This window comes from Rhineura floridana, chromosome 3 (genome assembly GCF_030035675.1).
Source record: "Rhineura floridana isolate rRhiFlo1 chromosome 3, rRhiFlo1.hap2, whole genome shotgun sequence".
NCBI classification, from domain to species: Eukaryota; Metazoa; Chordata; class Lepidosauria; order Squamata; family Rhineuridae; genus Rhineura; species Rhineura floridana.
The window spans coordinates 110153087-110175490 of NC_084482.1; the positions used below are offsets into that span (position 1 = coordinate 110153087).

Here is a 22404-nt window from a genome sequence, read left to right on the forward strand (position 1 = left end):
GTTCTTAAACTGCAAGGTTTTTTGCCTATTAGTGAATATAGATCTGTGTATGCAGGTCCCAGCCCAAGTCTGAAACAACAGAGAGCAGTTCAGGTTAAGGCTCTCTTTGTGTCTCCATAGCTGAACCACCTGTCTCATACCAAGCCATTTGCCCTTCATTACAGGTTGTTCCAGGAGCTGGAAGGGTGTGGCTCAATCTCTCTCACATCACAATGCCTTCCAGGTTCAGTAGCGACATTTTCTTAGCAGTATCACAATGGGGAAAACCTTACTCAAGACAATCATGAAGCCACTGAGGGAAGGAAAATACACACAAGCTGAACATTCCTGAGACCTCTCCAGTCTTGACTACACACACCATTCAGATAGCTATATTGGTTTCAGAACCAAAACATTAAACAAAACTTAGACATGCCCTAATAGAAAGCAAGATGATATGAAGGTGACTTGGGAACCAATGAGACTCGGGCAAGATTTCTTTTGTAACTTTGAGTAAAGCAATTATTTTATCTGTGCTTTAGCTTACTATCTGTAAGGCTGAGCAGAAAGAACTGAAAGCTAAAAGACAGTAAGTGGGACAAGTAAGGCAATGAATGAATGAGATGCAACCTGCCTTTCAGATGAACTCTGTTTTACCACAGGGGAGAGGGAATGAGTGACTTTTAAATGTCAAGCTAATCTTTCCCACTCTTTGCTTCCAAAAATCCCCACATACTTACCGTTCAATGCGTAGTGGCTTAAAGAAACGAAAGCGTATGAAGTCACCCGCTGTGGGGGTAAATGCCCAGAAGAAATCTTCCCTCAGATATGCTTTCTCCAAGGAGAAGTGCTGGTAGGTTTTCAGACTGGTGCTTACTTCTGCAGGAGGGTTGACATGTTCTTTTCGAAGTGCTTGCTTTCCAAAATCTTTGTCCTCAATATAGAAGATAAAAGCAAAACTATTTAAAGAAAAATGTATAACCTACTCTCATTGCATTTTTATAGAAATGCCACAATTCTGATGCATGGGCAGTGGTGGGGCTGGTTTAATTAAGGCACTATAAATCTTTCCTCCCCAGCCTCACTCTCCTTATATGTTTTCCTTGTGCCAGTTAACAGGCTGTTGATCAGGCTTCACAAAGCCTTGGCTTTATCTGTGTTTCCTCATCCTGCTTTGCTCTGTACATTCAGTCCATCACCAAGTGATGCCAATTCTGCCTGCACATTGTGAAAATACACCCCAGCAAGAAAGTCCAGTCATTTCCTGCCTTTAATACCATTACATTTTCCTCTCCATTATGCTTGTGTTGTCACAAGTCAGCCCTCTCATTACTATCATTCACCTCTCTCATCATTCAGAGTCTCTCAGGCTCTGTGATGCCTCTCCTTAAATATCTACACTGGCTTCCCATCTAATATGGGATCCAGCCTTGCCTCCCCTTATCTTTCCACCTTTATATGATGACATATTCCTGTTTGGGTTTTTTTTAGAAAAATGTCCAAACCGCTTCATTAAAAAAAAATCTCTTGATGTACATAAAATGATGATCAATAATAATACATAGATAAACTCAGCAAATATTAAAACAAACATTTACACAACTGTCGCTCTTCAAACGCTCCCTCTCTCCCACTCTCAACTAGATCTCTTGCTCCATTTCAGTCTGCCCTTTCTCCCCTGATTTTGCCTGGAACTCCCTTCCAGAATACCAATGTGACATTACTTTTCTCTGTGTTTTCAAACCGATCCACAGAACTCACCATTTCCATCAAGCCTCTGGCAACCCCCACCCCTCTTAGTCCTCTCTGCCTGCTGAAACTATCTTTAAATGAACTCAATAAGTGTTTGTCTTCTTATCTCCACCCTCCATCGTCATCTTTTCCTTCTTTGGCCTCCACTATATCAAACTTTAGTTTCTAAGGTCCTCCAGACAGAGACATTTCTGTTTGCTGTTCCTCTGCAAATGTCTATGAATCTACATATTTTTCTCGCTGATGTGAATCTTCAGAAGCAAATACCAGCTTCGGGGAAGGACTTCCTGTGTAAAAATGAAGTGAGGCAGAGAAAGGGCTAAACTGCTTCACTCCTGCACCATGGTCCTGATCCCAATAGTGGGGGCCCACAGCTGCCTTTTCTAAAGATAGATGTTGCCAGTTCTTAGTACAGTAGCTCAGTGGCAGAGCATCTGCTTTGCATGCCGAAGGTCCCAGGTTCAATACCCAGCATCTCCATGTAGGGCTGGGAGAGACTCCTGCTGGAAACTCTGGAGAGCTTCTGCCTGTCAGTGTAGACAACACTGAGCAAGATGGACCAATGATCCAACTCAGTATATGGCAGCAATCTACATTCCTAGATAAAAACAGTTTTGATGTAACATATAATTCTTTAGAAAGATCATGAACATTTTAAGAGTGGTAAAAAAATCCCCTCTGGGTTAGCAGTGAACTGGCAGGGTTAAGCATGCTTGAATTATTTCAACTTAACAAATATTTTGTTTTTAACATGTAGGTTATTTTATTTTAAAACTTTTGTTAAATGCCCCGAGCCCTTGGGAACAAGTGGAAAAGAAAGAGAAAGTCACTTAAGAGAGCCAACATTTGCCTAAAGTGAAAAAATGAACTAAGAATCTGAGAACTGAACATTTTTGTACGTATCGGCAAACCTTCCTTCAAATATTACAGACCTCAAATGGGTTCTGATGCCCAAGTCTCACAAGTCAAATATTTGTAAGGTGTACCTGTTCTCTGCACAGCTTCATTCTCTAAAGCACATTGTTGCTTTGAGGCTTTTAAACCTGCAGCAGCACACAGATACTGAATGTGGCTAGCCACTTAAGTCAGAGTTGATCCCTGCCATGATCCAATTCCCTTGACTCCCAACCTGTTGCTTCCCCATTCCTTCCAGCCCATTACAATTTCTTCCATATTCTGTCAGTGAAGCATCCACTCCCTCTCTGCAGAATAGCACAGCTGATCTCCTTTCCTCAGGGAACTCACCTGCACTTGAAAACCACCTGCTTTCCCTGCATAAACTGCTGCACATTCAAAAACCGACCACATTTTACATATACATTTGCCTGATGCATAGAGATGCAGTTTGTCTACACTCACACCACCTGTAGAGAGGCTCAGCCAATCAAGCACAGACTGTGGTAGCCAATGAATCCCAACTTCAAGAGAAAACCACATTCTAGTCCTTATAGGGCCGGTTGAAAGAGGGGTGGGTTAGGTTTACTACTACTGTTGAGATTTTAATGTTTTAATGTATTTGTATGTTTTTATTCCGTACGTTGCCCAGAGTGGCTGGACAACCAGCCAGATGGGCGACTAATAAATCTAATAAATAAATAAATACCAGTGGCCCTAGAGTAAAGTTTCAGTGCTATCTTTACTTTATATCCCGACTTCCTTCAAGTAGATCAAAGTTGCATATCCAGAGTTTCCAGCAATTTCCCATCCAACTATTGCACTACTTTGGAAATGGAACTACAGCAGGTACCTTCAGATCCTTTCTGCTCAGACTAATCTTTGCTTGCAAAATATTCCGTTCTCCACTCCCTCCTGAAACCTTCCCCACCGTTACAAATCCTGAACAGCACTCCAAGCCTCCTGGTACCAGACTAGCTGGATCCCTAAACAGAAGTAGTCCTGTTAGGGAGTGGTAATACACTGCAACATTGTCTTACTCAGTTTACATCAGCTGCAGTTTCCAGACCAATCTCAAGGGCATCCCCACATACAGCGCATTACAGTAATCCAGCCTGGAGGTTACCAGTGCATGGACAATCCTGGCTATCCCAGTCCTGAAATGGCCACAGCTGTCTTACTGGCTGGAGCTGGTAAAAGGCACTCCAAACCACTGAGGTCACCTGGGCCTCTAGCAACAAAGATGGATCTAAGAGCACCCCCAGACTATGAACCTGCTCTTGCAGAGGGAGTACAACCCCATCCAAAGCAGGCAATGGACCAATTATCCAAATTCGGGAATCACCAACCCATAGCACCGCCATCTTGCTAGGATTCAGACTCAGTTTATTGGCCGTCATCCCAGTCCACCATTGAGTCCAGGCACTGGTCCAGGACTTGCACAGCCTCTCCCGATTCAGATATTACACAGAAATAGAGCTGGGTATCATCAGCATACTACTGACACCTTGCCACACATCTCCTGTTGACCACTCCCAATGATGTTAAACATCATTGGAGACAAGCTGGTACTCGGCAGCACCCCACAGTACAACTGTCAGGGAGCCAAAAGACAATCACCAAATGCTATTCTCTGTAAATGACCCTGGAGATAGGATTGGAACCACTGTAAAACAGTGCCACCAGTATTCATCTCACCAAGTCAGCTCAGAAGAATACCATAGCCAGTGGTATCAAAAGCTGCTGAGAGATCAAGTAAGAATAACAGGGTCGCACTCCCTGTCTTTCTCCCAATAAAGGTCATCCATCACGGCAACCAAGGCTGATTCAGTCCCATAACCAGGCCTGAACCCAGATCAGAATGGGTCAAGATAATCTGTTTGAGCCACAACCCACTTGATCACCTTCCCTAAGAAGAGAGTATTTGTCACAAGGCAGTAGTTGTGACAGACCAATGGGTCCAGAGTGGGCTTTTTCATGAGCAGTCAGACACTGCCTCTTTCAGGGTGGTTGGAACCACTCCCTCTCACAACAACACATTGACCACACCCTAGATCCGCTCAGTCATACGCCCTCGGCATGTTTTAATAAGCCAGGAAGGGCAAGGGTCAAGAGGACACATTGCTGGCCACATCGTTGCAAGCATCTTGTCAACATCATCAGGCAGCATCAGCTGAAACTGAGCCCAAGAAGTTGCGGCAGACATTGCACTGGATACCAAACTTGGGGCTATAGTAGATGTAGACACGGCATCAAGATTGCTCTGGAGGTGAGCAACTTTACTCTTGAACTGCCTTGCAAACAATTCACAGTGGGTTTCCAAATGGTCTAAAACTCCATTTCCTGGAGTTGATATTAACAGACCACTGACAATATGAGAAAGCTCCACCAGATGGCTACTTGAGGATGAGATGGAGGCAAAGAAGTGGGCCTTTTTCACTGTCCTCACTACCACACAGTAGGCACAGTGATGATGGTTTACTTGTGCCTGATCAGCCTCACAGCCAGGGCCGGATTATCCATTAGGCTTAGTAGGCTGAAGCCTAGGTGCCCGGAGCTCTTGGGGGCCCCGCCCACCATCCCCCCGCTTCACTTACCTTTTTCTCCGCTGTTTTTTGTGGTTTGCCATCAATCAAGATGGCGGCCGAGGTTTCCCTAAGGGGCTGAAGCCTCTGTCGCCATCTTGGTTGATGGCAGCAATGTGCGCGTGTAGCACGCATGTGTGCCATCAACCAAGATGGCGGCAGAGGCTTCAGCCCCTCAGAGAAACCTCGGCCGCCATCTTGATAGATGGCAAACCTGTGTGCGCAGTGTGCGCAGCCGCAAAAAAAGCGGAAAGGTAGGTGAAGCGGGGGAGATGGGATGGGATGGGACGGGATGGCGGGTGGCTCAGAAGCTCCTGTCCTGCGATCCCTCCTGCGGCTGTTTCCGCGGATCTGCCTAAGAGGAGAAAGGCCCCCCAAACACCAATCAGCCTAGGGGCCCTCCTCAGCTTAATCTGGCCCTGCTCACAGCACATCTTTCATCACTTGCTCTCTAGCTGTCATCCAGCCTGTTTCATTTCCCTTAGTTCATTGTATACCAAGGTGCAAACCAGGCTCCACAATGCCAGAGAGGGCACTCAGGGGCAACTGTTAAGAGCCCATCTCATCTTGTTGTTCCACAGCATAACAAGGGCTTCAACATGGTCACCAGCTCTATCTGCTGGAAACTCCCTCAGGGCGTTTAGGAATACAGTGGATTCCATGAGTCTCCAGGGGCGGACCATCTGAGTCTGTCCACCACCACTAGTTAGGGGAAGAGCTGTAGCTCAGGGGTAGAGCATCTGAGGTCCCAAGTTCAATTTCCAGCATCTCCAGGTGAGCTGGAATGTCCACCCTCTGAAACCCTGGAGAGCTGCTGCCAGCCAATTTAGACAATACTGAGCTAGACAGACAAATGCTCTGACTCAGATTAAGGCAGCTTCCTATGTCCCTAATAAACAATTTTTAAAAAAAGAACAGCAAAATTCATTATTTTATTTTATATTTCCAGTGCTATGAGATCACATACTCACTTTCAGCTTCTGTATTTTGCCAGCCAAGGAGGAGTGGGTTCCTACATGCTGGAAAAGTGAGGGCTTGAAGCGGATCCTCAGGTTTGCCTTCTGTCTGTCACAATGTTTCTGAAATAATAAAAAAACACAGTAAGAACTCAGCATTAAGTAGGAAATAGGTTGGCAGACTGCTTTCAGTTGAGTTGCCATTAGGGACACAATGATTTTTCAACAGTAAATGTAACAGAAGTGACTTGAACACTCATTTGCTGCAATCTGCGGTATTGGTTTTAAGGACAAAGAAGGCATGTCCAAACCACACTTAAACTGGTATTTCCTTCTTCCCCCTAAGGGATGTGAACATGTTCTGAACACACATTTGAAATAAAATGAAATGGGCTGCCTTCAAGTCGATTCCAACTTATGGTGACCCTATGAATAGGGTTTTCATGGTAAGTGGTATTCAGAGGGGGTTTACCATTGCTTTCCTCTGAGGCTGAGAGGCACTGACTGGCCCGGGGTCACCCAGTAAGCTTCATGGCTGTGTGGGGACTCAAATCCTGGTCTCCCAGGTCGTAGTCCAACACTCTAACCACTATGCCGCACTGGCTTTCACTAAACTCACATTTACTGCCCTGAAAACAAATACCTCAGAATGCAGCAAATGTTTGTTTAAAATGCTTCCAGCACACTTAAAACTCTTATGTTTATGTTTGTCTTCATCTATATCCAAATTGGTATGAAGGTCCAGTTTCACGTGGATCACTACCTCTCCTAGTCTTATATCTCAGCTTAAACATTTTTAAAAGTTCTGGTGACAGATAGGAATTGAAGTCAGCTGTCCAGCTCAGTTTTGGTGTCACGACTAGTGAGCTAGTGACCACTGTTGTTCTGTGCACTGGTAACCTTCAGGATGGATTACTGTAATGCACTCTATGTGGGACTACCCTTGAAGTTGGTCTGGAAGCGGCAGCTGATGCAAAATACAGCAGCGAGTCTGCTCACTGGGGCAGGGTATTGCCAACATGTCACCCCACTGCTGACAGAATTGCACTGGCTACCTATTAGCTACCAGGCTAAGTTCAAGATTCTAGTTTTGGTGTACAAAGCCCTATACAGCTTGGGACCAGGATACCTGAAAGATCATCTCACCCCTTAGATACCCAGTCGATCACTGTGCTCTGCAAGTGAGGACCTCCTGCAGATACCATCTTATCAGGAAGTCTGTTCTGCACAATGTAGGAAATGGACCTTTAGTGTAGTGGCACCTACCCTTTGGAATTCCCTCCCCTTATTAGACAGGCACCATCTCTATTATTTTTTCAGTTCCTACTGAAGACCTTCCTCTTTCAACAAGCCTTTTGAGACCTTATCCCAGTCTGCTTCTGCGTTGGAATTGCTTTTTAATATATTTTTAAACCTTTTTTTAAAAGACTTTTAAAAGCATTTTTTAAAATAAGTTTTTAAAGATGTTTTGTTTTAATATATTTTAAAGTCTTTTTTATGAAGTTTTGGAGTGTTTTTAGTGCTTTTGTTTGCCGCCCTGGGCTCCTATAGGGAGGAACAACAGGAGATTTTATTTATATATAAATAAATAGTTGCCCCAGTCAGAATGCAGTACAGCAGCAAAAAGGTTCCCTCAGAAATGTGTTTTTAAAATTAGATTTCAATTGAGCCAGGCTGCTAGACTCAGTTCTAAGAAAGGGAAATAGATAGGTTAAGATCTTACTGGAAACAGAAGTGGTTAGTATAAAAAGATAAACTTGTGCATCCAGGTCCACTTTTAGTTTTGTTGATAAACTCCTGGCTGTTTATGACGACTCTGGAGAGGAATTTATTGTTGCCCTCTAGCAACAATGAGAGTTGGGGTATGGGAAAGAGAAAGAACAGTGGACGTTTTGGGCATCTGCATTCTATGACCTTTTAGTTGGCGTAGGGATCTCAAGAATGCATAGTTAATGTTCCATTAATTAAGTAGCTGTCAGAATAAATTATGGCCTTCCTCCCAGCTCTCTAATTTGTTCAAATTGTGTGTTCATAAAATGCTATTTTATTGATGTTCATTACAGCCGTCTCATTTTTGTTTCACCATTGAGTCTTTACACAACTAAAAGGAAATGGGGCCATCTCCTGTTTCTACTGCAGTTGGTAAAAAATAAAAGTTTGACCAACCCTAGATGGAAAAAAGCTAATTTGCAGCACTTTTTATTTTACAGTGTCTACCTCACTCTGTCATCTGAGAGAATTCTGCTTCACATCTACCACTACCCCTTCACTCCAAAATGCAAAACCTCTTTAAAGAGGTCCAAACTTTCTCCTGACTGGTCTAGATGCACACTTCAAGCTGTTTCTCTTCCTGTCCATTATCCACCCCCTCCTCCTTCATCACTAGAGGCATTTTTTAAAAAAGTTTGTAGATTTATGCACCAATTCACCCTGTTAATTTAACTTGCTAATTTCTTTTAGCAGAAGCTAAAGCTGCCTACTTAAGGATGCTATTTTATTATCTCTACTCAAGGTCATTCCCCCCTGCCCTGCCCTGCCTGCCTGTCTTTTATGAGGCAAACTGCAAATGTGTTAGGGTGTATAAAAGGTGTAATTGCATAATATCAGTATTTATTAGGAAAAAAAATATTTAAAATCTGAGCCTGCAATTTTATACAAAGAAAAATGTGCAATGATTAGTGCCAGGACTGGAAAAGATAAAGCAAAATGAAATGTGCCCAAACCACCATGTTATTCCAGCTGAGTACGCACCATACATTTAAAGCACATGATTTCCCCCAAAGAATCCTGGGAACTATAGTTTATTCTCACAGAACTATAATTCCCAGCATTATAGTTCCCAGGATTCTTTGGGGGAAATCATGTACTCAGCCAAATGATTGGCTGGACTTTTCTGAGTGGACTTTTTACCCACTACAAAATCCCACCTCTCACAACTTTGCTTCCCCATTTCATTCCTTGTAGTGGGACATACTTTACGGGTGGTCCCAAGAAGCAGTGGTCTGGATGTACATTTTTAACATGGAGATCTGCTAAGGGGATCTTTAGCTAGAAATAAAAACAAAAACAAATGGAAACATCAACAGAACTCATGAATCCCCCTGGCTAGGCCTCTGAAGCCCAGGAAATCAGTCATCTGTGATGCCACTGCCAACATTGCTATCTAACTAACATGTGTAGAAGTGGCCTCTTGCGACAGCCCTCCCTCGTAGGCACAGGCTGCTATGCAAAAGCATTTGTATTACCTGCAACACTTGGGATTGCCGACATATTCCCTGCAGTCCAGTTCCAAGATAATCCCCTATTCCAGCTCTCATTACTTTAGAAAATTAAAAACTTGGCTCCACTCATGGGAGAATTCATAAATGTAGCTAGCAAACAGCTCTTTCCTGTCTGGTGCTAAGTGGGACACTGAAGTCAATGGCAGTTCCACTCTCCCCTTTGTGCCTTTATATTGTTACTGATGCAGCTAATGAAAGTGAACTCTAAGTTTTCAGACAAAAGAAACAGCTATACAGACTGGACCTTTACTACATTTACCACAAAACCTCTGGTCACACAAACTTTCAATCAAGGAGACAAATCCTACAAGTTACCAATTTGATTCTACACAGCAGGTTTTACAACAGTGAGCCTGGTTTAGAAGACGGTTGTACAGAGTTAATCATGCAAGCAGCAGAAGAGGAAGCCAGAAATCTATGCTGGAACTAGGTTACATTTTAAATAGACAATGATTTAGATTCTCTCAGGATCCCCTGGAAAGCATCAGAGGGAAAACAATCAGGTAAGAAAAGGCAAGTGAGTCCGGATACACAGTGACATTGAAACTATGTTCCAGTTCAAGGTTTTATAAATGAGAAAAAGCACTACAACACCTCATCATATTGGTACAGAGAAATGCATGAGTCAAATCCCAACCTTGCCTAGATCAGAAGAGGGGGGTATATGCCTTTTGTTCTGTAGGACATGTCAACAACCTCACCTGTGATACTTGCTGTGGCAACTGCTGGTCTTTCTGAGCACAATTGCTCAGGGCTGGGCAAACATGGTATGCGCTGGTGCCAAAGATGGCTTGGAACCAGGCAAGTAGACAGGCAGTAGCAGAATCTTAGCCTGGGTACTAAGCATTTCCTCTTAAGAATAAACAAAAATTAAGTATTTTGTCACAGACAGAGGATTCTCTCCTGGATGGCTGTCCTCCTTCTAGCAGTAGGAATGACTTTATTAAACAACTTTTATTTTTTTATTGGAGAACATTTTGCCTCAAAGCAACACAAATCTGGCACTTGTCTCTCCAGTGCCAGGAGCTCTTTCGTTTTGGGCAGCATCTCTCAGCATGCCAGACTCCCTTATGAGGAAAGGTTGCAGCAGTTGGGGCTTTTTAGTTTAGAGAAAATGCGAGTCAGAGGAGACATGATAGAAGTGTATAAAATTATGCATGGCACTGAGAAAGTGGATAGAGAAAAGTTCTTCTCCCTCTCTCACAATACTAGAACTTGTGGACATTCAAAGAAGCTGAATGTTGGAAGATTCAGGGCAAAAGGAAGTACTTCTTTACTCAGCACATAGTTAAACTATGGAATTTGCTCCCACAAGATGCAGTAATGGCCACCAGCTTGGATGGCTTTAAAAGAAGATTAGACAAATTCATGGAGGGCAGGGCTATCAATGGCTACTAGCCATGATGGCTGTGCTGTGCCACCCTAGTCAGAGGCAGCATGCTTCTGAAAACCAGTTGCCGGAAGCCTCAGGAGGAGAGAGTGTTCTTGCACTCGGGTCCTGCTTGCGGGCTTCCCCCAGGCACCTGGTTGGCCACTGTGAGAACAGGATGCTGGACAAGATGGGCCACTGGCCTGATCCAGCAGGCTCTTCTTATGTTCTTATGGTCTTAAAAAGAGTCCACAGGATAATACACTCTCCAACCAACACCCAGAGCTCAAAAATGTATGTATGTATGTATGTATTTAATTAAATCCCCCCTTTCCGCCCATAGGAACTTGGAATCTCCACAAATGATTCCATCCTGTCAGAAAAGTTTTTAGATTAGATATAGAGGGTTACAAAAATATCCTTTCAAAAAAGGCCATTGCAGAATCATAATTTCAGTAGTTTATCATGAAGAGACACTCTGCATAAAAGGTTAGAATTACATCATTTCCCCTAACAGGGGTTTGACTTACTGCATCTTTCTCTGGGTTGCAGACTTTTACCCAGAGGATATGATCAAGCAGCCAATCAATGGGCTTGTCCTTATAAAACATGAGTATGAATTCCACAATAAGACTGAGATCTAGTGACTTGAACATCTTCCCTGAAAGCATATTAAGATGGAAAAGAGAAAAAATAAGTACAATAATTAAACAGACACAGTCCAACATTTAAGGGAGAGATATGAGAGTTATATGTTGGATCAATAGAAGAGAAATAACCCCCTCCTTGCCATAGGTGTTCTCTACAGATAAGAACTGTTTAAAGGCATCCAACCTGCTGATGCTGAGTGAGTTAGCATTCATATAGTTGGTACCCTGCTAACACCCAAGATATGGTTATGGCTCTTGCATATGCTGTAGACCAGAGAAGGTTGCCTTCTGTGTTCTCAGGGATGAATTTAATCTTCAGACAGTGATCTGGGGCCCACTTATTCTGAACCCCTCACAGGAGGCCAGGCTCTGAAAATAAAGCTGGCATCTCATTGCAGTAATGGCTTTACAGAACTGGATTGCACTTGGTATAGCACAGCCAAAGATAATTACATACTAATCCATACTAATGTGACATTCAAGCATGAATGACTAACCTGTGGCCCTGCAAATATTGCTGAACTACAAATTCCATCATTCCTGACCATTCACCATGCTGACTAGGGCTGGTAGGAGTTGTACTTCAGCAACATCAGCAGGGCTGCAGGTTAGCCATCCCTGCATTTAAAGTGTGCAATAGGTTATATTCCATAACGTCTGAAAACAGATTTATTTTCCTTACAAGTGAACCACATAAACACACACCATGTGCTTTAAGGTCTGTCAAAGAAGTCTTACTTGGGGTATTATTTGTGGATTCAAGATGTGCATCAACTCAGATCAGGCTCTTCTCACTTGCTACCCCAGTATAGTGAAAAGCCTGTCCCCTACGACTCAGCAAAAAGTGGTAAAGAAACATTGCAAAGAAATAAATGGTGAGGAATCTTCTTAACCCAATCTTGATTAAGATTTGGTAGGGCACTGATAGCCAGATGTGCCCTGTTTTATTAATTGGTCCATGAGCCATCCCTGCTTTAGTCCTTAAATGAAAGCAGCCTTTCCTGTTGGGCTTCCCTTTCAGAAATAGACAATACTAGTTCTGAAAATGTTCTGCGAAGGTGTACAATGTTCCTGGTGCACAGAGTACTCCTAGATAAACGTCAATATTGTTGCCACTCAACTGGGAGTGGTAGAAGAGACTACTTCTGTTTCATCTTCAAGCACTGAAGGATCTCAGTTGTTCAACACCTCTCCTCATCTCTCCAAGAGAAGAGCCTCTTAAGATGCTTGGCCTGTTTAACAGGCCACATCAATAAAACATTTGTGTCGCATAAAAAACAAAGGGAAATTAGAGATGACTGGCATTGCTTTATGTTCCAAGTTGAGTTCAGAGAGAGCCAGAGTACAACTATCACAACTTTGTGTCCCATTTTATGTCAAAAGATGCACAACTGAAAACTTTGATGACACTTTCTCTCTCCTGCAAGCTGAGTTACACACAATGCTGAAGCACACGCTATTGGCAGGGGCTGTTCCTCTAAGCCAAATACATCTGAAAGTGGGGTTTATGAGGAAGGGAGTCTTACCAATAAACCCAAGCTGTGAGAACTCCAGGATCATCCATTCCTCAGATGGTTGCTGCAGAGCAAAGTTCTTCATTGTGCTGAGATAGTTTGGTTTGGCTACAATATCATCTTCCAGCTACAAAAACATAGTGAGAGATGTCAGTAATCATGACAGAACATGTGCACTGTTAAAGAAAAACTCTATCCTAGAATACATCCAACAAGTGAAGATGAGGAACTTCCAACCAGGGACAAGGATTTTATCACGGGGGGAAAAAACCCTTCCAGCAGTTTACTGTTTTTTGTTAAGTAAAGTAACAGAAAATAGTCAATTAGTAATAGTTAAGTCCACCGCAGGACATACCGGTATGGTGTAAGAGAAGATCTACTCACACAATCAAATAGGGACCTTATTTTTCTAGGCATTTTAAACAGACAACCATTAGAAATAGACCTTGTTATCATAACTCATGGTACATAATATCATATCAGCAGTAATGCTGATTCAACAGTTAGCTTACCAAGTCAAGGCCACATAATGTGAAAGCTGAAAAACAAAATGTCCTATTCCACCTCTCCAGTTGACTCATGCCCCAGGAAAATAGGAAGCTGCCTTATACTGAGTCAGAACAATGATCCATTGAGCTCACTATTTTCAACACTGACTGGCAGTGGTTCTCCAAGGCTGCACTCAGGAGTCTCTCCAAACCTTACCTGGAGGTGCCGGGGATTTAACCTGGGACTTTTGCTTGCAAAGCAAATGCTCTACCTCTGAACTATGGTTTGTCCCCAAATCTCATGAACATTAAAATGATAATTTCCATATCTAAATCTAAGTAGATTTTATGTGGCTACTGAAGTTTGAAAAGATAAAGTCTTACTCATGAGGGATAGAGTTAAAATTAACAGTTTTACTGCAATGCTGTCCATAAGACACAGGGTAGAAACACACTCAGTGTTCTACCAGTTCCAGTGCATCTCCACCTCTCTTTTCTGAAAATGGGGGCACACAACACTAGTCAAATCCCACCCCTTTTTACTGTAAAACATGGTGGGATTAGCTTGAGTGCACTTTTTCTAAATTCAACTTCAAAGAGATTTCGCAACTGATCAGCAGATCAACCCATTCCCTCTCCAGGTTTGGCTAATGGAAATGCTTTGCTGTAGGCAACTAGCATGTTCACAGTCACAGATCAAAATAATGGAACTAATGGTATTGTCTATGATTTGCACTCTTTCCCCCTTCTATACCACAGGCTTCCCATACATGATTTTGGTGTTTTATCCAAGGACCCAGACACAATGATCCTTGCTTGAAGGAATCTTACCTGAACATAGTAGATGCCTTTAGACTGTGCATACATCATTAAAAAGCAGTAATCTAGGTTCTGTTTAGTCCTCCACCTATAAAACAGAATAATACTATAATGCTACAGCTGCATTGCTGGAAGGAAACAGGTGTTTTCTATAGAGGAGAACACAAATTTAGCAGAAAATTCAGAATTATGAGACCATAATGGTTTCCCCATCTATTCTGAGTATCTAGCTATCACTCTAGCTTGCATTCTAGGTGATTTTTAGGACCAAACTACATGTGTTGTTATTCATTCACTTAACAATTGTGTCATTTTAAAAATCTAAGTAACATAGCAGTCACAGGAGAGGGAGGGCCAGGGATCCAGTCCAGATTGAAACTGCAATATGTGGTGGTGGTGGGGAGATAAAGGGATGTAACCCTTTGCTCCTGCCATAGTTCACCCTTTTGTGGGAAAGGACTGTAGCTCAGTGGTAGAGCACTTGATTTGCATGAAGAAGGTTCAATCCCCACATCTTCAAGCAGGGCTGGGAATGTCCCGTTTGAATCCCCAGAGAGCCACTGCCAGTCAGTGTAGACAATGATCTTGACTCAGTATAAGGCGGCTTCCTATGTTCTGCCCCTTGTGGCTGCTGTTTGCATTAAGAACAAAGCTCTCATGGATGCCAATGGAATTTTTCCTCCTGATGCAAATAGCCATGGGAGGGGACAGAATCTGGATCAGACTGCAATGGAGGAAAGGGGTCGATTCCCCTCCCTCACGGCTGCTATTTACTTTAAATTTAAAAAAACTATCTCACAATTACTAATTGTGTGAATAATGTCACATGTAGTTTGGCCCCAAGGCACTTATTGCATTGGAGTTACAGCAAGAAAAAAGAAAGAGTTGTATGTAACTTGAATAGGTTTCTCAGGCACATATTTTTTGAAAAGATAGACCATTCAAGCCGTATACAGTCAACAATGACTACTGGCTCCCTGTAAATGCCTTCTGTTTTCTTCTACGCAAGTTTAAAGAACCACATTAAAAATCATGCAAGGGAAAAAAACAATACCAGTTTAGATCAAGTCAGCAGGTTATTATTACCTGACTCTTTCCTTGGGGTCACCAAAAGATTCCCGGAGGCGGGAGAAGTCCGGGTAGAAGTGTGGAGAAGGGGAAATAACCTCTAGAAGGCCAGAATGTATTTCATTAGGAAACCTGAGAGGTAGGGGAAAGGATAAGGAAGAAGCTGTCACTTTCTGCAAAGAATCTAACACTGGTGATTAACAGTCTGAAAATCATAGCACACCAGGGGGAGGCGGCATTAAAAGCTCTGAGAGGAAGTCTCCATAGGAGTAACTGCCCTTTCAGGTCCTATTTTAAAACAGAAGAGTATCAACATGGAGATTTGTTGCCATTTTGAAAATCCCCCCCCCTTGGATTTCTCAATGTATCACAGCAGTTGGAAGGTGAAGTTAGTTTTATCCACCACACTCACACCTCTCTTACATGCACATTGCTTTTGAATGCAGCTCAGTAGTGAGTGAGTGTGTGTTTGTAATGTTAACTTTTGTGGGTTATATGCTAAATGTCCTGATCATTACACAAGGCAACTGGATATACACTCTTCTTTCTATGTAGTTCAGGGATGAGGAACCTGTGGCTCTCGAGGTATTGTTAGATCTCAACTACCATCATCCCTATTAGCCATGCTGGTTGGGATTGCTGCGAGTTGGAGTCAAACAACAGCTGGAGGGCCACAGGTTCCTCACATTTGTTCTAGTTTACACTATTCCGTCATAACCAAACAGTTCAGCAACCAAATGGCATCCTGCTTGAGCACATGCAAGTAGGAAGCAGAAGATGCACAGGGGATCTTAAATGGAGTCCATATACCAAGGACGATATAAGGGGAAGAGAACCGTTTTATCCTTCTTGAAGGCAACTCAAACTAATCCCCACACACACACCCCTGACATCCACAAATTATCCATCCTCAGAACAGGATTTCTAGGCCAGTTGTTTATTTCTTGTCTCCAAATACAGCCAGGTAAGGGGGAGGCTGGGAGGCACAGCACCAAAATGGAACCTCCTTTGGGATGATTCAATAGGTGGGTTCAAATTGATCAAAGTATTTACAGGAGACAGCCTATCTCCCTCCTTCCCCAAGTCAGAGCAAGGGTTTATCTATTTTATTTTATTTACTTATAAAATTGGTTTATAACTGGTTTAGACTGGATGGGTTTCCTTTTATTTCTGATGTTGTAGATCCAAGAACTCATAAGTGCGTTGTTAACTACAAAATTCACCCATGAATTAGGGCATTCAGGCACCTGCATTGTACTGAATGGGAGAAGAGAACGATGAGACTGAATATTTCCTGGTCCAATCAAGTATGCACAAAGTACTTAGCCAGGGAGAATTCTAGGAACAGCCCACATTTCCCTTGGGAGAACTATGATCGTAAGGTGCTTTATACTTCAAAAGACTTTTCTACTTCAAGTTAGGGTGTTATGAAAAGCTTCCCTGCATACATCTTTCTTTATGCTGGTAGGGTTGGAAAGGTGGCAGATATTCCAGAAAGCTAGTAAAAGCCATCTCAGGTTTTGGAAAGGATGAGCAGGGAGAGCCAATTATTTTTAAAGTCAGGTACAACTGTCCCTTTTCAGCAACACTGTTTAGAGTTGCTTATATTTAAAACTTGCCAAGAAACAGACAGTGGAACAATTTCATTCCAATAATGAATTGCTTCTGTTTCATATAACTAAACAGACAAGTTCAAACTTATGAGATGAAATGACTTTTACTGTTGTGTGTTATCCACAGGTCAAAATGTTCATTAAATATTCTGTTACAAAGATTATATTACTGGATTTTGATGTTTTTCCTATCATGGCAGAGCTACCACAATATTTTTTTATTATTATCCCATATTCAAATAATGGCAAGTTTATATCACTTTGTTTAAATGCCTTTCATAGTGTTATGTAAACATACCAATGCACATTCAAATTTCCAAAAGATTGGTGCTTTTTAAAATGGCCTTAATCCCTCCCCCCAGTGTTTGCCTATGCACAGTTTCACCATGTACCCTGCAGCCAATCTTATTCTTAATCAAGTGATTTCAAGACAACAGGAACAGGCGGTGGAATTGAGGAACAAAAAGTAGCCTCTCTGTCTATGCTCAACCTCATTAAAAAAAATCTAAAAAACCTATTTCCTGTTGACAACTTTGTGTTCCTTTAAAATAATCTTCTTTCTGCAATATTTGAACTATGGCTTCTTATTGGCAATGCTGTTCTCCTGATACAGGCACAACTGTTTTTTCCTCTAAGCCATCCAAGCTAAAGTCAGTATTTGTCTCCCTTGTGTTTCCCCTCCCCACACATTTCTGCCTATTCAATTTAAGGAGATAAAGTGTGTGTGGAAATCAAATCACTAAACTGATGAAAAGAAAAGTTTGAGGCTCTTGATAGAGAGACACATTCTAAGACAATGGCCATCAATTTCATTAGGATCCTTATGCAATCAGTCCTATACTATCTTAATAATTGTGGACTCTTGGCAAGAGCCAAAAGGAGGCACAGGGGTCTGCCAGGCTTCACATAGCAACACACAAGCCATGGGCTCTTTTTCAGCTCTGAAAACACAATGACTCCTGCCTCAGCTATTACAAGAGCCTTTTCTCATTGCCTGTACAGTGCAGGGAGTAAAGTGCTAGCTAATAGGTCACACCATCCATTTTTCCAAGTCTTGATCTTAGCTGCTGCTATTAATAGGGAACATACAGTATGCAGGAGTGGCAATGAAGCTGGGGACTTGTCCATTACCATTATCTTCTAAACCTTCTGTCCTCTGAGCTCTGATGCTGCTAATTCCTGCCTAATGTCTTTTACAAGCTTGCTAATAATTAAGAACAATCCACCAGAGTCTCCTATCCAAACCAAACCAAAAAGCCCAGAGCAACTTCTTGATGAGAAAACCTGCCATTGCAAAAGGAAAAAAACACACAGAGAATGTTCCAAGACAGGAAGTTCACATAGAAGAAAACAGATGCAGACCTGGTAGGAGCAGCAAGGGGGGAAATGGATATAACCCTAACGTAGTAAAGGACCTCATGGCAAGGATCTGGATAGGAGCTAGAAGTGAACCACAAAGACTTTATTTAAGCCCTATTTAGTTTGTGATTTGTGCTGCTAGAAAGCAGCCCCCTCTCATGCTGTGAAAAGGCTGCAGAATTCAGGGAACAAGAATTGTCTGCCTGGGACCACTGTAACTCAAAGTCAGCAGTAAATGCCATACAGCCCACAAGCCACACATCACGTATTGTTGTTCTACAGTAATGAGTCTCCTGACAATCTAAGTAACAATGGGGAAATAAATGGATGCCATGGCTGATGCAGACTCACAACTGGATTTTAACAGGGGAGGAGAAATTAAACGTTTACCTGCATGGAAACTTGATGCATGTGCTTCAGTAAAAACTGATCTTACTCAGAAAGAAAATGTAAGATTAAAAACATTTCTCTTTTTAATTAAAGGAAAAACAAAATGATATTTTTCCTAAGATGAAACTGCAATATAGGATAGAAGAACATTGCTTACAGGCTTTTGATATTTTCTGCCACTCCCATAGTATATTGGGGATCCGTCTGCAAAGGAAAATTAAACAGGGAAGGCAATAAGCACACATACAGGTTTAAGAAATCATCAATATGCATATTCTGCATATCAAACATCATGCTTAGTAACCCTACAATGCCAACAGCTTGGTTTGTTCTCAGTTCTTGCCAAGGGCCGCTAGATATACTTTATTTTTAAATTCCCTCCTTCAGAAGACCACTAGTTTTGCCATATTATACAAAAGCATCCCCCTTAGTCCAGCACTGCCCCCACAGTCTGAATATTGCCACCAAGCAAACTTTGTTCTAGCATCAAGTGCATAGCCCTGTTCCTAATAACCTAGTTGCTTGGTCACCTGTGGTGAATAAACAACGGCCACTAGATGACCAGGCAGGAAAGCTTTACAAAAGTTGGTTCTTTTCTTTCTTTCAGGTCACAAATGACTCACATAAATATGTCTGGGCAAGCAGGGCTAGTGATTTTTATTGCATTTGTTTATTTAACACGATTTATACCCTGCCTAATCATCAAAACTTAAAAGCAGTTTACATAAAATACACATTAAAATTACCAATGAAGTCAGATTTGAAAAAATAAATTTTCAATAACCCACAAAAACAAATGGTAATAATACAGCCTTAGCCATTTTATAGATAGATTAGATAGATACAGCAGAAAGACATGGGTCCAAAAGCAGTGAAGCACGCTTCCATAAAAGTGGGTGTATAGGTACAGAACCCTAATGGATTCCTTGTTTCACAATGATTCCAAATGTGTCCAACAAAAGCAGCATTACAAAGTATATGTTTACATTCTCAACTGACTCTAAGGACAAGATATGGCAATTTAGAGTCAGATATGGCAACAAGGCAACACGATGAATGCAAGAAAGGTAAGGATTTTATGCCAAAGATCAGAACCATCGTGAAAACAATTTAAGAGAAAAATAAAAGTTCATTCAGAGGGGAGGTGGGAAGAATTGGAGGACGTTTCCAGATTCCCAAACAATGTTTCTGACCCTAGAATAGAGACCAAAATGAAAACAAGCAGCCTTCCATTCTAGGGTCAAACAGAGTCCTGTAGGACACAACATACATCTGTTGTAGAACTTGCCACAGAACTTCACACCAGAAAATGAGAGGTACATGTGCCTTCAAGAAATGCCACCCTGCTTTGCTCTATAAGGCCCTGTCCTATCAGACATCCTGTTTAGGGGGGCCTCTGCCCATACCATTTCAGTTGTTTCTCAGCCTCTGGTGGACAACAAATCTTCAAATCCTCTCACACATTCAAAACACTTCTAGCATACATTTCTTCCCCCCATTAGCCTTCAAAAAAGAAGAGTAACCATATCACATACTATTACAGCCCTTATATATACTGGATTTGAGTTGCTGCTAAAGACTTTAAAAAACCCACTATTTAACAGTAGCCCTTAATTAAAAACCAAACGGCTACTTCTTCTATGATTATGAAATCCTCATTTCAAGATCAGCTATTATCTTAGCACTCTAGGGTGCTTTTTTAAAACTCCAAAGATAGGATTGCCAGGTCAGAAGCATCCCAAGCCCTAAGATTTCAGGAGCGGGCCCTAGTGATGTCATGGGAGTGGCCCTAGCAATGTCATCAAGCATTATACATTTAGCATCAACCACAATTGCTTGGAGCTGTTGTGACCTAGGTTCGGGGGGAAGGTTTGGAGGAGGGGGACACTGACTTGGAGGACTGGGGTGACGAACTGAGGGAGAAGAGTGTGCAGCGCATCCAGTCACCTGACCCCCCGTGGGAGAGCAACGTGAACTGTCAGACCCTGTAACTCTAGATGTATACCCTTGCCCAGCAACTTCCCACACCAGAGCGAGCCAATAGCCCCACCAGTCTGAGGGAGAAACTGAAGTCCAGCCCCCTTCGCCCCGTTCTCACAGGCAGCTGAGGCACGAGGAGCAACGGTCGGAGCTAAGGAGGCCTTTGTGCAAAAGTCAAGCCTTCATAAGGAGGCAAGCGGAGTGGGTGGGTTCTTTGCTGTGTCAACGTCTGTGGCTGCAAAGATGCTCAGTCAGGGTTAGAAAGTGGAAATAGTTCCTAGAAAGCGGAAATAGTTCCTAGAAAGCATAGATAGATGAATGAGTTGCAAAGCCTTTGAAGTTGCTGTAACTTTAATAAAAAGAGAAAAACTCACAGAACTGAGTGCTCTTGGATTTCTTGACTTTGGGCAGGACAGGAGCATACAATTCAAATAAAAACATTTCTCTGATTGGAAATTAAGATAGAAATCTTAGCTAAAAGATGAAGCCTGGGTAGGGAACATTTAATCTAGCCTACTTGCTTCTGGCAAGATGGGTTTAAGTGCCCTCAAGCCAGGTCAGTCACCAGAAGGCCATTGTAGGAAGAAAGGAGCCTAGTGTTGTGGAGATGTTAGATGGGAACACTCAGGAGTAAAGATGGATGTCCCTGAAGGCTGCAATTCTAAACACACTTACTAAGGGACTAAGCTCCATAAAACTCAACAGGACTTACTTCTGACTAGATATAGTTTGGATTGTGCTGTTGGTAAAGCTTGACTAGGGATCCTCTGCACTGATATCCATATCCAAGCAGGGTTGGCAACCCCCTGCCTGGAATGCCCTGCCCCTACCTTTTAACATGGCTGCTCTAACTTTCTTTACAGATTTGACCCTTCACTTCAGAAAGTGGTCTGAGAAATGAGTAAGAGTAAAAAGATTCTCTACCCCTTTGTGTCTACCCTGTGGGCTGCTATAAACTCACTTTGACAGCCAACCCAATTCCAGTGAATAATAACTGACAGACAGAAAACACACATGGTTTGGTCTACCTTCACAGGCAGCAGCTTGGGAACAACAATTGCAGCCACACTTCCCAGTATGTGAATTCTCTTTTACCACTATTGGGCAAGAAACAAACCGTCATGCAACCAATAAGGTGCATCATCAGAGGGTTTAAAGGGGTTGAGCTGAGCGCATGGAAACACTGTTGTTGCTTCTATGGATGTGAGGGAGGGAGGTTAAACGTTGAATGAAATGCAAATAGAAAAACAAAAACAAAAGACAGTAATGATTTCCTAAATGAAATACCATACCAACCACAACAAGATTCTTATTAAGGCAGAAAACTCAGCATCTCACAACCTGACAAAACCAAAATTAAAAAAATCCTGGCAGCCAGTCAGCCAAGGTCACTGAAATCCCTATGCAGCACACCCTAACCTGGGGACTGCAGTTAGTGCAGAATGCTGTGGCACAACTGCTCCCATGCCCCTATCAGCACATAATACCTCTGCTACGAAATCTGCACTGATTGCTGATTTGCTACAAGGCCAAATTCAAAGTATGCTTTCCATGTTACTGGTGCCACATAGTACTTTTTCTGCTCTTGTAAGAAATCAGTCCTTTAGTGTGGCAGCACCTACACTTTGGAACTCCCTGCCTATTTTGATTGGGTAGATGCCATCATTGTACTCTTTTCAGCACCTGCTAAAAACACTGTGGTTTAGG

At 42.3% G+C, this 22404-nt stretch overlaps 1 protein-coding gene across 1 annotated transcript in view; it reads right to left on the reverse strand.

Moving 5' to 3' along the window:
* The window catches only part of MGAT4B (alpha-1,3-mannosyl-glycoprotein 4-beta-N-acetylglucosaminyltransferase B), a 178298-nt gene that overhangs the window by 20707 nt on the left and 135187 nt on the right, over positions 1-22404 (reverse strand). Inside the window, exons 5-11 of the mRNA XM_061617321.1 lie at positions 18875-18921; positions 15374-15487; positions 14300-14375; positions 12993-13107; positions 11347-11477; positions 6182-6289; positions 720-913 (exon numbers count right to left, since the gene is read on the reverse strand). Coding sequence (XP_061473305.1) covers positions 720-913; positions 6182-6289; positions 11347-11477; positions 12993-13107; positions 14300-14375; positions 15374-15487; positions 18875-18921 — 785 coding nt within the window. The remainder of the gene's footprint in view (positions 1-719; positions 914-6181; positions 6290-11346; positions 11478-12992; positions 13108-14299; positions 14376-15373; positions 15488-18874; positions 18922-22404) is intronic.